This window comes from Protopterus annectens, chromosome 1.part0, assembly GCF_019279795.1.
Source record: "Protopterus annectens isolate FY-2018-M chromosome 1.part0, PAN1.0, whole genome shotgun sequence".
Taxonomy (NCBI): Eukaryota; Metazoa; Chordata; order Ceratodontiformes; family Protopteridae; genus Protopterus; species Protopterus annectens.
Window position 1 is genome coordinate 1,400,557,824 of NC_056725.1, and position 18,123 is coordinate 1,400,575,946.

Here is an 18,123-nt window from a genome sequence, read left to right on the forward strand (position 1 = left end):
AAGAATGGTGCGAGAGGCAGACCATATAAGGCGTTCTGCGAAATTCTGGCCAGTTTGAAAGGTATGCCAAAATCACTGCTCAATGACTAGTTTGCTAAAAGCTACAGCAAGGCGCTCTTCCAGATACTACGTTCACAACATTTTAAAAGCCAGCAGGACTAAATAAAGAAAATGAAACACACTATACACTTGCTCGTGTACTTTTACCGTTAGAGTCGCTCAGTCGCCACCAATGAGGTAACCATCATGGCAACCAATCAACATAGACTTTATTTTGACTAGTCTGTAAAAACCGCTAGTGCCTATTATTATACTGCGGTTTAATAGAAGTATAGTCCTTTCCTCGAAGGCAATAGGTATTCCCTTTGGAAGGGGAGGAGGAAGTATGACGGAGTAGGTGTTTATTGGCTGCAGTGGGTTGCAATCTTTCCTAATACAGGCAGAGTATTTTTAGCCGAATATGTTAGTGCAATTGCGTATCGATGTGCAGGATTGCGCTAGTGTTCTACTTTTAGACAAAGGGAATAGTGTGATTTCATATATTTTAAATGTCTGCAGAAAAAGGCAGCTGTTTTCCAGCGGGTACAGTTATATCTGTATTTTCAACACCGCCTCCACCACCTCCTTTAGCATCCCCGAGTTTCTTTCTAGGTAACAAAAAATTGTATCAACGCGTAGCGGAAGGCAAAACACCAGTCACTGGCGACCACGAGGAGGCAAAAGTGTTAATAAAAAACAGAAACCTCAGGTAATGTGTGCAGACAGTTTTTAGTAACACTATTTATTAAATGAATTACATAAAGTCACCTTGGGGTTACCACCTGTCCCTGTTTCCGAGGGACAGTCTCTCTTTGGGGAAGTTGTGTCCTAAAAAAAGGCAAATGTTCTGATTTTAGGACACAAATATTTCATAGATTTTCTTTAATTGTTGCATAAAACAATTATTTTGTATCTGAAACATAAATGTTTTATGAAATGACATAAGCAACTCAAATGCTACATGAATTTTTTTTTTTATTTTGGCAAAAAAAGTGAAGCTCGTTCATTTGCACTGGCTGTGGGTATATTTTGTCCTGCAAAATCTCACATTTCTACCAAAAATGTCCCACTTTGGGCATTTGAAAAGGTGGCATTCCTATAATCTCTTATTAGTGTTTTCAGTTAGTTTCTGCCATTCAGCCCAATAACCATTAATGTTTTCACAGACTTTGTTTTCTGCTGTTAACACCACTCTTTTTTTTTTGGAGTTCCTTTAAGAAGTGTACAAAGCAAATTCCATTTTATACTCACAAGCATTTAGTGCCCCCCCCCCCCCAAAAAAAGGACACGACACTTAAAAATGAACACATCTCTCAAAATGCTGCCCCCCAAGCACTTAATAAATGCAAGTAACATTTTTAGCTGTGTCTTTTAAAATTGTTAAAATTATTGTTCTTAGATTAGCAGTATTACACCTGTTGTTAAAGGCATTCACTTAGGCAGTTGACATAATATGACCTAAAGAAAGCCATGTTGATGTGATGCTCAGAAAAAATAATGTACTCAGTAGAGTACAAACAGTATGCCTAGCTACACCCTTGGTTACATTTATCTTAGATCCTATACGCCAGTGGGCTTTAACTTAATAATTTATTTATTTATTTATTATTTTACATTTGTTAACCGGGCTAGTCCAACTGGATACATGTCCATTTTCAGTGGAGGCCCGAGGAGAAAAGCTCCGCTAACTACTACATAACAGGTTAAGAATATACAAAATTATACAATAAAAATAAAAAACATTTGCATTAAACCTTTTACAGGCTGTCTAGGTATTAGAGTACAGTTAGAGGCATAGCAGGTGAAAGGGTTTAGATGCTTAACTAATTTATGGTGTTTCTACCTACTTCATAAGTAGTAACATTTAGAATTTTTTTGTCTCTTAAAGAGGGGGAGTAACAGAAACATTTAAGAGGTGGAAAGTGGAATATGCTAGGGTTAGGAAGAAAAGGAGAGGGAGGTCAGATGAAAAGGATTGAGGGAAAATAAGAGACAGAATAGTGGTTACCCAGGGTTATAGCAAGAGCATAGCCAGTGGTTGGTTAGGAAGAGTTTAAGTTTGGTTTTGAATTGTGGAATTGTAGTCAGGGATGTGACCTGTTTAATTATTCTCTGTGACTTCTTATGGGTGCTTTTGACTCTCTGTCTTGCAAAGCCCGGTCTTTTCAGCCCCACTAACTCCAATCATATCTTAAGTAGAACATGTCTTGATCAGCTCCTTCAAAACATATGTAGATGTAGACGTCTGTACCCAGAGAAGTGGTGCTAAACATTTCAAATGGCTATAAACTCACACTGAAGCTCTATAACAGATTGTTATACAGTTCATGACTCTTGAGATGCTCAAAATCCATTGATTTTTGCTGAATTTCTGGATTCCCTGGGGGAAATACATTGCACTCTTGTGTGGTTTATTGCATTATGTTCATAACTCTCAGCCTCTTACCACAAGAAGTCTGGTCAAAGCCTGACATAATAGGGGCAAATGCACAGAAATAGGGAAACATTTTATAACATTGGAAAGTTGCTAGAATAACAGGATTTGAGTTAGCATACATTTTCTGAAGGATATGAAGTCTGAAACTCAAACACGTCATTATTTAGTAACTTTAATCTTTAGATCATCCTAGTGCTTTATTTAAAAAAAAAACATTTTTTTGAGGAACAGACCAAAAATATGAGGCAAACATCTGTACAGTTGAGAGATGAGTATGTTACACTGCAATTTCTCCATAAGCTAAGTGCACATTGATGGGAAAACTTTTGTTGTAAAGCTCTACTTGAAAAGAGCAAGACATAGTATATGCTGTATTGCATCCTGCCTTGCTGTGACATCCTCTGGGTAACCAGAGCCTAGCCTGCCTTGTGACTAGACTGCTTGTTGTTAAGACAGTGCACTGGCACTTAGTAATAGTAATGTATAAACTCAGTAACATACATTGTCATTGGACTGCTCCAAATAATTCCTACACCTCCTGATACCGATTTACTGCAGCAGACATGTGTTTGTTAAGTTTTATTTCAGCTTAAAGGTGTGCAGGATAGCTTGAGAAGGGTGTAGTGTTGCTAATGCTCTTAATACCTTAGACTACTGCCAGTTATAATCATCATTCACAGCATGAAGTACCTTACAGTCTTGTAGTGATGGACAGAGTAACGTGCCACATGACTTAACTTTCTGCAGTCAGTTTTGGGACTATGACAACATGAGGTGCTACTTGCCCTCCCTTACCTTTTCCTCTGATAGTCTTGCTTTAACCTGTCTACTTGTTTATCCAACTGCAGAATGCAGAAGACTGAAAACCTTTTGGGAAATTGGAAAATGTCTTTCCCAAGAATCTGTCTCTATGGTCTTTCTTTTGACTTTGGTGCAGTGTCCCTGTGACAGCCTAAAATTTCTGTTCCCTTCTTCGTGAGGGTGAGATTACCTATGATTCAATTTTTCTGATGCTTTTTAATTAAGAAGTGATTTTTTTTCTTCATTTAGCCCTGTTAACTGGGAGCCATACAAAGCCATCAGTATAATTCCCAGTCTTAATTAAACCTGTTTATCCAACTGCAGAATGCAGAAGACTGAAAACCTTTTGGGAAATTGGAAAACGTCTTTCCCAAGAATTTGTCTCTATGGTCTTTCTTTTGACTTTGGTGCAGTGTCCCTGTGACAGCCTAAAATTTCTGTTCCCTTCTTCGTGAGGGTGAGATTACCTATGATTCAATTTTTCTGATGCTTTTTAATTAAGAAGTGATTTTTTTTCTTCATTTATCCCTGTTAACTGGGAGCCATACAAAGCCATCAGTATAATTCCCAGTCTTAATTAAACCTGTTAGTGCCCTTGATTACCTCATACTATCTCTGATTTTCTTTGGTGTAAGCCTGCCCGACCCAGAAGGGGAAAGCCTGGCTGCAAAGTCTCTCAGTTCCCCTCTTTCTAGAAAACAGCTTGGCTCCTTTGCTGCTGTTTACAGCAGTACTTCATTACCATAATATGCTTTGCCATTATAGCATTCCCCATAACTGAGTCTGAAATGCATATGGATGAACTGGCCACAGCCATGTTATTGATATATTTAGCCAAATTAAGAAGAGTGCACAATACAGGTTTGTCATGGTATAGCATGCTAATTCCAGAAACTGATTGCCATTTAGTTATTCAGCCTTTATCATTACTTTTGGCTTCTGCTCTTTGTAGCCATTAATCCCATTATTGGATACTTTACAGTCTTTCAGCTTAACAAGTTGATATTCTACATACCTACCTTGGGGGTAATTGTTTTTTTCCTGTCTGAAATGCTGCTCTTCTCATCAAGGAAGCACAAGAGGATGGTACTATACCTGCTGTTGGATCTGCTAAGAATTAACTCCATCCTGTATGGTCATAAATGCACCTTATCAGCAATGTATTTCTGGCCTGCATGTCTGAAGTTCTGGATGGCACTGAAAAGTGGTGTCAAATTAATTTGCACATGCTTTTCATGGTCGGGATGCAGGAAAACCCTATTTTTTGACAACCTGTCAGTCACCTCTGGAAAAGCAACAGGCTTCCCCTTGACTACCATAGCAGTGCTATCTGTTGCTGTTAAACTGCCCACAAAGTGTGTTCAGTCTAACCTATAAAACCCTTTGTATCCTGATCGACATTACTAGTAAGAGACAATCCCGATCTTTCAATACCCTGCCGTTTTTGCCTTTGGCAAAATGTGCTTTCCTCTTGTCTTAGATTCACTGTCTCAATACTCTGAAACACAGAAAACCACGAAGAAGCTCACTCTGAATAACAGTTTCATTCATATGAACTTGTGTACATCTCAGTTAGTGAATCCCCAGTGTTTTTCGTTGCCCTTGGAGCAATGGTTTAATGTCCTCCTTCTCCATGGCTCTTGCATCCTCTAGCCATGTAGCCTTTTTGACCTGGCTAGAAAACATGTAATCTTCCATGCCAATAGCCCTTTGGTACCAGCTGATAAATGTGATATGAATGCTGACCTTCAATGTACTGATCCACGAGTTATATGGAAGCAATGTGTACCTTTACTGAACACCATCCTTCTCCATTACCTCTGGAATGAACTCAAAATAAAGGAAAATTCCACCTACAAACAGAAATAAACATAAGCTTTTTCATCAAATGTTGCTATTCTATGTAGTTTAATTTTATTTTAATGTTATTTAATCCAAATTGTCCTCTTAGGGCAATCCACAGAGTGCATCATATTTTCTCATAATATGACAGTTCAAATGCAGTAAGTCATGTGGTTTGTTTCTGTGTTCAGTAGTAGTGACAGTATGAGAGTTACGTTTCTTAGATTTCTGGAGACAGTCTCATCATAACTGTTTAGCTGCAAAAAGCTTTTTATGCCATGCTTAAATCTTATTCTAGACAAAGTAACTAAAATGCAGGTTTTTCCTAGGCATTCAGAGGTGTAGTTATAGCAAGGTTGCACATCTTCTGTAGCACTACTTTAAGTGTTGGGTACAAAGATGCCATTGTTCCATTGTACTCAGCTTTTATCAGACCACTCAGTGACTACAATTCCTCCTTCATTATTACCAAATGTGACAAATAAAAAAAAAACTGGAGCATCCTCCGAGATTCCTCACAAAAAGAATACTTGGTAAAGAAAACCTGTTCTGTGCAGACTGCCTCATAGTCTTATCCTTGTACTCAGTCTCCTACATATTGCTGAGGGGGAATCCATGCCTAGCCTTCAAATCAACCTCTGAACTAGACCTTATGGAACTGTTGCACATTTGTAAAACAATTGGCATTAGAAACACCAGATCTAGGGACTTTGTAAAATAAATAAGACATGGTTGAGAGATACGTGTCTTAGAGACTACTGCTTGTCTGGAACAGACTTCCCATTCATGTGAAGCAGAGGTCCTGGCTGTACACATTCAAGCTCAGTGGATGGGTAATTGTAAATGTACCCCAGTCTACCACTTGTCACTGTTAAAAAGAGGAAGGTTGTAAATGCTCAATCATTCATACCAAGTTATTCCCCCTATAAAATGAGCGGTGTCATAACCTGTCAGATATAACTAAGAAGGATGACTTAACTATAAAAGACCCTTTAGTTTAGCAAGCTTTAGATACCACTTCTGTGGTGAATGGGCATGTAATCCTACCTACTGCTGCTAAATCCACAGTGCTGGCACCAGTTTAGCATGTGACAAGTAGGGGCTGTGGTCTCACAATCCACGCTGCTAATCACCAGATAATATGAGAGGGGTGACTGGCCTTAAGAATGGCTGATAAATGTAGAGTGCTGCCTCAGATAATATAAAACACATGCCATACCCAAACTTTACACTGCATCGTTGCAGATCAGAGTTATACTCACTGGCATCCAAGGATTTCACCCACCTCAAACTGAGCTTAGTGATTTCCAGTGCAATTTCACCATCAGTAATTGAAACTTGTCTGAGATTGTTTTGCACACACACACACACACGACTGCATTTTCCTTTTTTTTTTCAATAATAAATCTTTATTCTTTTCCAATTGTTAATACAATACTACAACATATATACATTATATACATGAATGCTTCCAACAGTTGCATAAGATCATTATACATTGAGATAAAAATCTGAAAAGAGTATTAAAAGATCTAGTATCAATATACAGGCTTATCAATACTAACTTCCATATTAAGTATGTACTTCCAGGGGAGAACTGGATTAGAACGTTAAGCTAACACAATATTAAAGATTTGCTCTCATATTTTTGTATTATTTATATTTTTCTTATGATCTTTGATTAGTAATTTATGTGCTAAAATATGTTTTATCGCTACACTTTTAAAGTTTCCCCATGAAGTCTGAGATAGATTCAGCCAATTTGTTGCTATATAAAGCTTCATTAACAAGAAAATATTTATAAGTATGATCATTTGGGATCTGTCCAAGTTATTCGGAGGAATATGAAGACTCATAAACTCCCAAGAAAGTGTGGAATTTTGATAACCCATTTTTTGTAATTGAATTTTTAAAGAATTCCAAAGTTTGAATATACATTTACAGCTCCAGAACATGTGTAAAAGGTCAGCCATTTGATCAATACAATATGGACATTTAGGTGAATTTTTAGAGTTGAATTTATGCAGACTGAGACGAGTGTAATAAGCATTGTTAAATATCATCAGCTGAGTAAATAATAATTTTTGAAGAGATACTGATTTTAAGGTTAAGTTAATTGCTTTCAATATTTTATTATCATCAATCGGTAATATTTTATCCTTCCAGTATTTTGATAAGAGTATTTGGTTTTTATATTTCATGTCTTTTACCAAATTATATGAAGCCGTTATATATTTTGAGTCCTGCATAAGAGTTTGCCATAAGTTTGAACAATTGGTTAAATCTTCTTCTTTAATTTTGAAATTACTAAAATAACTTATGGAAAGATCCTTTAATTGTCTCATTATAATTAAATAAGAGTTAGGAAGGCTCATCTCTCTTAACATGTCATGTATTGAGATACCAAGATAAGGATATAAATCAAGTATGGTTAGATCAACTAGAAGTAGAAATTTTTTAAGATCCATCAATTGATTCCCGATTTTCAAATTCGGATTCTTACGACTGCATTTTCCTGATGGATTAATTTGTCTTTTCATTACCAACAACCTCTTATTTGTCTTTACGGTAGCACCATTATCAGCTAAATCACTCTAGCAGATTAAAACCACAGTTATCGTCGACTCTTAAACTTGGCCCAGTGTAGTATGAATACCTGCTAGCTATGAGTAAGGCAGTCACTGTTCAAAAGACAGTAGCCAGTAGTTTGAGTTTATATCAGTTCAGCGTACATACCCTTAATAAGTATGCCACCAGCCGCAAGCATTTGACTTGTACAATTATTTGATTGAAATAGAATTAAGCAATGCACTCTGTAAAATCAGATATTTAAGTAGTATAGACTTGCATAAAATGCAGAGTAAAGGGTTTTGATGTTTTACACAAACGAGAATTCTAACAACTTATCTGGACCTATCTCAATCAGTAGGTAATAATATACTTTATTTTCTGTCTAACATTGACTTGTAATTGCAGACAGTAGTTGAACAATTTCTTAAGCAAGGTATCTACCAGTATGAGCTTTGTCTTGGAATACAATTCACTAGTGCAAACTTAGAAGCAAAAACGAAAACAATAAAAGTCTCATGTTTTTTCAGCATAAAATGAGTCACAGGCAGAATTTTCTGTTTTCTTTAGTTTGAATGTATGATTTCCTGTTTTCACAGTCATATACTTTCAAGAGGGGGTCCTAATACGGTAAAAATTTTCATTGGCCAGAGGTAGCACTTGAAAGAGCAGTAATTTTAAATGACTACAGTTGTGTACATTTTAGAAGGAAATTTACTCTTTAACAGTTGTGTTGCAGTTTTACTGAAAACAAATGCATCTGTTTTGTACTGTTCATATTTTAATTGCTGCAGAATTGTATCCAGTGTTATCTAATGTTTTATTAACAATCACACTTAATCCAGCTTAATAAAGCTTTATGTACATATTACTTCAAGACAATTGCTAGCTTCACTCAGCCTGTCACATCTTTCCTCTTAAAACAATTATGTTCACTTTAGCTTAATATCACTTCTGTACATTTTTCACCCCTTTGTAGATCCCAAGTAAGTTTTGTTGAGACGCAGTGGAAAACAAAGCTTTGCATTGCTGACTTCACTCTTGTGCTGGATTGTCAAGTTGTAGGACTGTAGTCCCACACTTCATCTAAGAAGGTTATTGTTTTGCTCACTGACTCTTTGTAATGTATTAGGGATTATGATGTACATCTGCCGTGAATTTTCTGTCATATATATTGGTAGGGCTAAAACTTTAGAAGAGCCCACATTATTGCCAAACATTAATTTTCCACAGCTTCATATGATTCTTCCCTTGTTGAAGTCCTTTGCACACTATTGGATGCTCTTCTTTTCAAGAGGCATGGTGAAGTACAAACCCCTGTCTATGATTTGAAGCATAAGAGAGATGATGAAGTACAAACCCCTGTCTGTGATTTGAAGCATAAGAGACACGGTGAAGTACAAACCCCTGTCTGTGATTTGAAGCATAAGAGACACGGTGAAGTACAAACCGCGGTCTGTGATTTGAAGCATAAGAGACATGAAGTACAAACCCCTGTCTCTAATTTTGAAGTATAAGAGACACGGTGAAGTACAACCCCCCGTCTATGATTTGAAGCATAAGAGAGACGGTGAAGTACAAACCCCATCTGTGATTTGAAGCATAAGAGAGACGGTGAAGTACAAACCCCCATCTGTGATTTGAGGCATAAGAGACACGGTGAAGTACAAACCGCGGTCTGTGATTTGAAGCATAAGAGACATGGTTAAGTACCGTCTGTGATTTGAAGCATTTAACTGCACTGTACGTTTATGTTTATGCTTAGCTCTTGCTATTACAGGAAATACACTGAAACCAGTGTCCATGTAGTCTTATTTCTTCTGTTTTTTTAAATTAAAGTACGTAAGAGGGACAGCTATAGTTCTATAGTGCAAACTTTCTGAAGTTCTGCAGTGCTGCAAGGAATGCCCTTATTTGCTTCACGATAATAGGGCTAGGCTTTGTCTGGAAAGTCTGCCCTTTGATAGGCCTTTGCTAAACCTTGCCATAATCAACACAATTATCAGTCTATGTCACTTCTTCTCTTCCTGCCTGACATTTTTACCTTAAGTCAACCCCAGCCCTTTTTAATCTACTAGCACCTCTTTGATGTCTATTCATGCAAGGATAGATCTAAAAACTGTATCCTTGACTATATAAACTAAAGCATAATTTCCAACTCCTACTAGGATATGCTTTACCAGCCTCTGCAAAGTTGCTGAGGCAGTCTTCATTCCATCCCAAGGAGCAGTTTGATGACTTTATACAACTCAGATGGGGTAAGAAATGATTACCTCTTTGCTTTAGCCATGAAGGGTTCCTATCAGTGACCCTTCATTAAGTCAGAAATGGATTGTAGTGGATTGATACTTTAACCTCATGCAGCTGCTGGAAAGCTTTATCTATCTTGGGCATGGCATATGCATCTGCTTCTCTACTATATAGTATTCTATACTCTACACAAAACTTTGTGCTGACATCCTTTCTGGTACCACTTCCACCACTGAGACCCAGACACTGTTGGATTCCTGGATTAGTTTGTTTGGCTTGCTCAGTTTATTAAAACACATGAAGTCGTACAGAGATTGCATATTTTATGTTACTTAGCGGAGGAATGCATCCAAATACTGTGGATTTAGTGAGTTGCTTGATTCAGTAATTAGAGAATAGTCTGTGATATAGTAAATGATGAAACAATTAATGCATTTTTAAGAAAAACAACCCTTGACCTCCTCTAAAGCTGTGAATGTGTATAAAATTACTGAAGTTGCTAGTACACAGTCACAATAATTGAGAAAAAGAGCATATATAAAATAAAATAGAAGTTAATAAGGCAAAATGAGAAATAAGTAAGCAATAATGCCTGACTGGGTGTGAACCCCATCCCAGGGGTGTTATGTGTCAGAGGGCCTCTATACCCCTGGAAGGGTGTTAATTACACACTAACATTCACCCTGGAGTCATTGTTGCACTTAGGGAATGGTCTGTCTGTAAAATTGCTGTGCTTAACTTATTTTTTTAAGTACTATATCATTTTTGTGTGTATTTTTTTATGTAAAATTGTTCCTCCGTCTAATGTTTGACATTCTATAGTATAAGTTAATGGTGTTGGAGGAAGCATTTTGCATCAAAAATATATATAAAAAAAGAGATCTCCGTTGCTTATTTTAAAGCTGTCTCGCTATGTTAAACCCATTTAACATAGCGAGACAGTGTTTTAAAAAAACGAGTTATACTAATGGAAAAAAGTCCGGGCGACCGGACCTTTTTCCATTAGTATAACTCGATTTACAACGGGCACGCTGGCCAATCAGCGTGCACGTTTTGGGGGGGTCATGGTATAATATTAAATAATCAAAGTGTACTTACCTCGAACACCTATTCATTGACACGAAAACAGTGAAATTCACTTCCACGAATGATGAAACCTTTCTTAGAGTAAGGAAGTCATTGGCCAACACCACAACTTTGCCCCTTTCCCCACTGTAGTGCGATCTCAGAGTTTGTATATTTAGTTGGGGGGTGGGGTGGATTTGATTTACTGCAATGTGTGTTGTGGTGTTATGGTGGGCAAGTGATTACTGACCTTGTAAAATTTTCAATGTTCGCTGAAGTGTGTATCACTGTTTTCGTGTCGATAAATAGGTATTCCAGGTAAGTACATTTCGATTATTTAGAATAGACCCATCTACAGTTCCATGCCCTAAGATTGTTTTATGTTGTTTTGAACTGATGTTCAATATTTGTATATACATTTATGTATGCAGCAAAACATTAATTATTTAATTTATTGCCATTGTTGACCAGGATAGTCTGACTAGGCCAAACTCCTTTTCACTGGAGGCCGCTTGAGAAAAGTTCAATGTTTAGATATTAAAACCTAAAACATTAGAAACATAGCATGTGATTAAAATGTTTGCACCACCAAAAAGTGGGTTTAAGAAATATACAAAGTTTCCAAAAACATACATAGGCATGAACAAAAGAATAGCTACACGTGCTATCCTAAGATAAATATATGTATGCATGATATATATGCACGTGTGTGTGTGTGTGTGTGTGTGTGTATATATATATATATATATATATATATATATATATATATATATATGTGTGTCTAAGTATGGGGGCAGAAATTCACCTCTTGGCTATATACAAGCAGAAAAGAGAATGGTTATAAGGATTTACAGGTAGAGAGATGAGGTTATATGATTATCCAGGTGCAGAGCAGGAGCATAACCAAGAGTTGGCAGGTATTGTTTGAGTCTGGATTTAAAGGATTTAAGGTTTTTCAGTTTTAATATTTTATAACAAATATTTTTGAGTCTTTGAGGTGATATTATGTATGCTAATTGGTATTTCATAGAACGTGTTACTGCTTTTTCTTCATTATTGTAACTCCAAATGATGTTGCATTATTATATTTAATTATTTCTTACTAGATTAGACTGTGATTGGTGTTCGAAATTATGTAGGCAACAGATGGCTAATGGCATTTTCCATCTAGGTTACTTTTTGAGCGGTGATGATGTTACTTTTCCAAGTGAGTTTACCCCATACCTCTCAACTGTCCCTGACTTTGACTCAAAATTTAGGTTTGCCCATCTTAATCCCTCTTAAAACTGGTTGCTGTTTGGAGTAAAGTTGGTGAAATATGCATAATAAATGATGATAGTAATTAGAGTTGTAGACTTTTAGTTCAGAAAATGTGTATTAAGCCACATTCTCTTATTCTGTCAATGGCTCAAGTTAATAGTGATAATATTTTTAAAAATATCTCAGATTGTCCCTTATTATTTCTGGATTCGTCCCTGGTCCTGTTGTGATATATCTGTGACTGGTAGAGAGCCATGTCAGCCACTTATATTTAAGCTAAGCATTTTGTGGTTAAATTTGTTTTAATATTGTGCTTAAACTATCTTTCCTTTATTGTTTGGTTAACAGATGAAGTTGGTGTGTTGCTGCTGTGATCCATCTTGTTCAACCATGGCTGGGTGGACCAAGTTGGATTGTTAGTTTAGTGAATGGTTAACTGGATTAATTGATGTTTACACCACACCTGTCCTTGTACCTGTGAAGTTTATACCACTCACTGGTTATTTAAGCAACTGAATTTGTTTTCTGCAGAAAATATATGTAAGACACTGCTTGACCATTTTTGAGTCTAAGAAAAGTATTGCTTTCACATTATCCAGACGTTACTGCTTATTAAAGACTGTGCCCATTAACCACCTGTTCTTCTTTTTTGAAGAAGCACTCCCATTTTTGTATTGTGGTAGCCTTAGCCAAAAATGTTTTTTGTCAAAAAAAAAATATTATCAGACACATAAACCTCAAATAAATTTCCTGAATGAGAGCATTAAAGAACAGCAGAACCTTTTAGATAGTAATTCATGGGTTATTTCTGGACAGAATGACAGCAACTGGTGCTGTACTCCCCCAAGTTATTTTTCTACACCAAAAACTTTTTAACTAGTAGATTATTGTTTTTTTTCCTTTGTTTATAAGTGTTATGGAAAATTGTTATGTCTCATGTTTATTATTCACTAAATACCTGTTAACTTGTAGTTTCTTCACAAATGAGTTAAATAAAATGTTTATAATATGTTAAAGGAAAACTGAAAAACAGATGCATGATTATACAAGATATAGTTTCATATAACCAGTAGCTTTATATTTCAAGTGCCTTACAACTGCATTCTCTGTTAGCAAATTATAGTTTACTAACACAAAATTAAAGGCCAAGTAAGTGCTGAAGGAGTTAAGGGATGTTATGTTATGTTATGCTGCAAAGTCTATTTTCGGAAAGTTAATTGTGCTGGGTATCTTGGAAATCACATTAACTGACAGTACGCTCTGGCCTTTTCAGGCTGGGGGATGAGTCTTTGCAAGGATGTCTGTGAGATGGTGCGTACTGCTACAGAATGTTACAAGGTTAAAAGATAAACTCTTAGACCTATGTTTTAAAATGCGTATTTGTGAAATGTTCACATGAAGCTCTAAGTGAGTAACACGTGAGAATTTTCAAATACCTTGATTTGTGAAAGGCAATGTAACGTTTTGCATGCATGCAGCTGATTAAAAAATATATATAAATGAGGTGTTTTTTTCTTTTGTCCTTTGAGACTGATCTAGACATTTTGTCAGGCAGTCTTGTAGCACTGTTTATGGAATAAACCAGTACTTTGCACTTCCCGAATTGTCATACTGGACTCCGTCAAAAGGTAAAATCTCTTTATTATTTATGTTGTACTTTAACATAAGGAATGCCAGTAAGCAGCAAAGCATTCATGTTCATTTTAGCAGACATGAAAGGCAACCAGCAGAAACTTGAGAACTTGTAGATTTATGGTACATCTTTGCTTTAGATAAAGCAGGTGCTCGTTGAGTATCCATGTGTCAGGTTTTACTAAAGCCATTACATTTTCAGTAGTATGTGGGCTAGGATGTTATTGGATGCTTGTGGCAGTGTATGGTAAGAAAGATAGCATTAGGCCTACTCAACATAGCTTCCTCACCCCCACCTCTAGAATCACGCTATCAAAAGCTTACCTCCTTTCTCTTCTCCTCTGCCTTCATTCTAACAAATCTCCTAAAATCAAATATTTAACAAGTAGAACAATGTTATAATACAGTTACTAAATTTGCTACTAGTGCTCAGTACCGTACCCATCGTTGCACTACAGTAAAAACCCCTAACTGGCTAGAACTTCCTAACTATACTAAAATATACTCAGTTGCTCACTGCATGAACTCAGTTGCTCACTGCAAGAACTGTTAAACGTGGCACTCTGCCACCACATATAAAGATTCAACCTGCTACTTGGGAACACAGCAGTAGTGAAGAATCATTAACATGCCTATGTGTGCTGCACATTTTAAATAGTAATTTGTCTCTTTGTTTTCTCCCAAGAACATACCCCTCACATATCACCGTAATGCACCCATCCCACATTTTATCCCCAGCCCTTAGTATAGTTTTTGTCTGTCCTGTAAAGTGTCCTTCTAAAGTGCTCCACCTGGAAAAACCCCAATGCTTGTCTTACTATACCACCAATAACCACCATAGCTCAGATTAATTCAATTCACTTGTGTTCCTGCAATTTCCAGTAACTTTAACTGCTAAAGTAACATATTGGGTTAAAGTTGCCAGTACTTGCAGATTGTTTTTTTTTTTTTTTTTTTCTAAGGGTCACTGCATCTCAGGTCCACCTACTTTTGTTTGCATTGTATCGCATTCAGGTATTACCGTACAGGCTTGCAAGGGTGTTATCTGTTTGGCCTCCCATGATCCCTTGCACAATGTTTCCTGCATTTCCGCACATCTTTCTTTTTCCTTCTTTTTTCAACTCTGTTCCATACGGCGATGTGCTGTATCTGTTCTTAGGATATTTAATTATTCCATTTCATGAATATGAATTAAGATAAATGTCTGCACCATTTCTAACACTCATTTTACTCATGCAGTCTCGGTCTATAGGCACAGTGAAAAACTCCATGCCTATCTTACTATACCACCTATTACCACAGTAGCTCAGATTAATTCACTTTATTTGTGTTCCTGCAGTTTCCAGCAACTTAACTGCTGAAGTAACTTATTGGATGAAAGTTGTCAGTACTTGCAGATTTTTTTTTCTAAGGAGATTTGCATCTCCAGTCCAACTTGCTCCGTTCTCCCTCGCTGTGCTCGGGCTCACTCTGCTCCCCCACTACGCCCAAAAATATATATCTAACCACTAAACATACCCCTAAAAAGAATAAGCCTATCCAAACTCTTTAAGCACAAACCAACCACAATCTACACACAGCAAGGATGTTAGTTCATCTCCTATCTCTTCTATGCTTCCTTACATTAACTTATCACACTACCTCTTATGACAAACACATCACAAGCATTTACTCTCCCACTAGCCCATTCAGTACTCCACTAAACTCTAACTTTATAGTCATTTCACCTCACCTTTACAATAGCTCCCACATAAAACACTACACACTCAGATGTACAGACTTGCATTCAAAACATCAGATATGCTATAAATTTGCCAAACTGCTACTCAAAATAACACATCTACTTCTGTTAAAAGCCAGTTACGTTAAATTGTGTGGGGTCATACATCCCAGTCCAGGCCCAGAAACATACACTGCCCTTACTCCACACACTACAGTACGTCACAGCATCAGTAACCTAACACACAACAGCTCTGATCTCCCATTATTAAACATGAGCCTGAGAAGCATCCTAAACAAGGTTCATGAATCCCGCTCAACTCACTCTATACCTTCCAGACATTGTAGTCCTAACCAAAACATGACTCAAGCCCCACATAAAAGATACTGAAATCCTGACCCCAGGCTACAACATACGCAGAGTTGATAGAACCCAAAAACGTGGTGGCGGCATAGCCATAGAATACAAGGACACACTCAGATTGGAACAAATTTTAAATGAACCCCCATACCACAAAATCTCAGAAATCGTAATTACGTGTCTCTACCTAAACTCAAAAAGCACATTATAATAATTGCCACCTGCATTTCTCCAAGTAACAACCTCTCAACAATTGAGAACCTTATCAGTTGGTCTGCCTCCACTTTCAATCAGGAAACAATTATAACAGGAGAGTTTAATTTAGACTGGACCACCAATCCTCTGAAAATCCTACCAACTTTATTAACCTTTATGGTTTCTCTCAATTAATACTTGCCCCAACCAGAATCAATAAACATAGCAAAAAGCAATCATTCCTTGACTGGCACTAACAAATAGGCCTTCCCTTGGTTACCTCACTGGATGCCTTCCAGACAGTCTCAGTGACCATCATACTACCTACGTACTTAGGTAGCAGACATGCTCTCATAAAAATATCATATTTAAGCATGTTTGTAACCAAAAAAAAAAAATTCACCCGAAACCTTCAATTCACGTCTTAAGTAATGTAAATGGGTCCCTGTAAAACACCTACACACAGATTCTGCAGCTGAATACTTCAGTAACACTTTCCTAGATATACTAAATACCCTAGCACCCCTTACAAAGATCCAGGTTAAAGCAAAGCAACTCCATGGCTAACTAAGGACACCATGCAACTTCTCAAACCAGTGAGACAGAGCCTGGACTCAATATCAAGTGACAAAAAAAAACTTCCAATGAATCATATCGTCAACTTAGAAACCATGCCAAAACACAAATTTAGAAATGATAAAAAAGCTTATTACACATCAGCAGAAATAAATTACCAAAATAACCCAAAAATGTTGGGCAGCCTTAAATCAGATACTCAGTCCTTGTCCAAATTACTATACCATCTCCTACCATTACAAATATCAGTGATAGAATAGCATCACAATTTAATTTGTGCTTCATAAATTCAGTAATGTCCCTCAAAAAATGATAGTGTATCCACATTAATACTAACTGACTCAGAATCTAGCCCCAATTCTTTTTCCATCAAACCAATACAAACCAGCACCATCAAAACACTTCTACTAAATCTAAAACTCACATCCCTTGCTGCTGATCAACTTCCAAACGAATATCTCAAACTAGCAGCAGATTCCATATCCTATCCCAACTCATGCCTTATCAACATGTCCATATCAGAACAGTGCATCCCTAAGCTCTGGAAAATCCCTCATATCATTCCTCTGCACAATGGCTGCCCCTCTACTGACTATTCAAATTACCGACCAAAGCTATACTCCCACCTGTGGCTAAAATTCTCAAAATATGTGTTCATGGTCAACTCCTTGACTAACTTAGAAAGCAATAACCTGCTTTTCAATATCAAACCTGGCTTTAGACCCAAGCACAGCACCGCAACCACTTTAATAAATTTTACCAACACTATCAATGAGCTTAGAAACAAGGGTCACCATGTATCTTCCATCTTTCTTGACATGTCTAAGGCATTCGATACAGTATCACACCCTAAATAACTCAAGGGACTGTCAACCCTGAACCTCTCCCATCCAGCTCTTTCTCGATCCTATTGCTACTTAACTGACCGCCAACAAGTAGTCAAGTGGCAAAACGAACTCGCTGCCCTACTACCATTCTCAGTTGGAGTGCCACAAGGCTCTATCTTTGGTCCACTGCTATTCACCATATTTACAAACAAACTTTGGACAGCCAGCCATCTAGCCACCATTGTACAGTACACAGATGACTCTACCCTTATTTGCTCAGCTCTGTTCCTATCAGAACTCCTAGAATGAACCCAAACATCCTTCAGAGATCTAGAAAACTTCCTCTCAGACTACCAGCTGATACTGAACCCTAACAAAACAAAACTAATGCTATTATCCAGTACCAAAACACAGCACCTCCTTACCCATTTCACCATAAAATCCTCCAACAAAACCAGACTTGAACTTGTATATCACACCAAACTCCTAGGGGTAACAATAGATAACTGCCTAAAATTTGATGAACACATAGCACTATCCATCAAAAAGTC

At 37.1% G+C, this 18,123-nt stretch overlaps 1 protein-coding gene across 4 annotated transcripts in view; it reads left to right on the top strand.

Annotated features, from left to right (window-relative positions):
- The first annotated feature begins 403 nt into the window (after positions 1–403).
- The window catches only part of CCHR1.PART0H19orf54 (chromosome chr1.part0 C19orf54 homolog), a 419,506-nt gene continuing 401,786 nt past the window's right edge, over positions 404–18,123 (top strand). For 3 of the 4 annotated variants that reach the window (XM_044067269.1, XM_044067248.1, XM_044067259.1), the window contains exon 1: positions 404–748. In XM_044067269.1, the coding sequence (XP_043923204.1) occupies positions 549–748 (200 nt within the window). In that variant the 5' untranslated portion in view covers positions 404–548. The remainder of the gene's footprint in view (positions 749–18,123) is intronic. The other variant, XM_044067240.1, reaches the window with a different exon arrangement.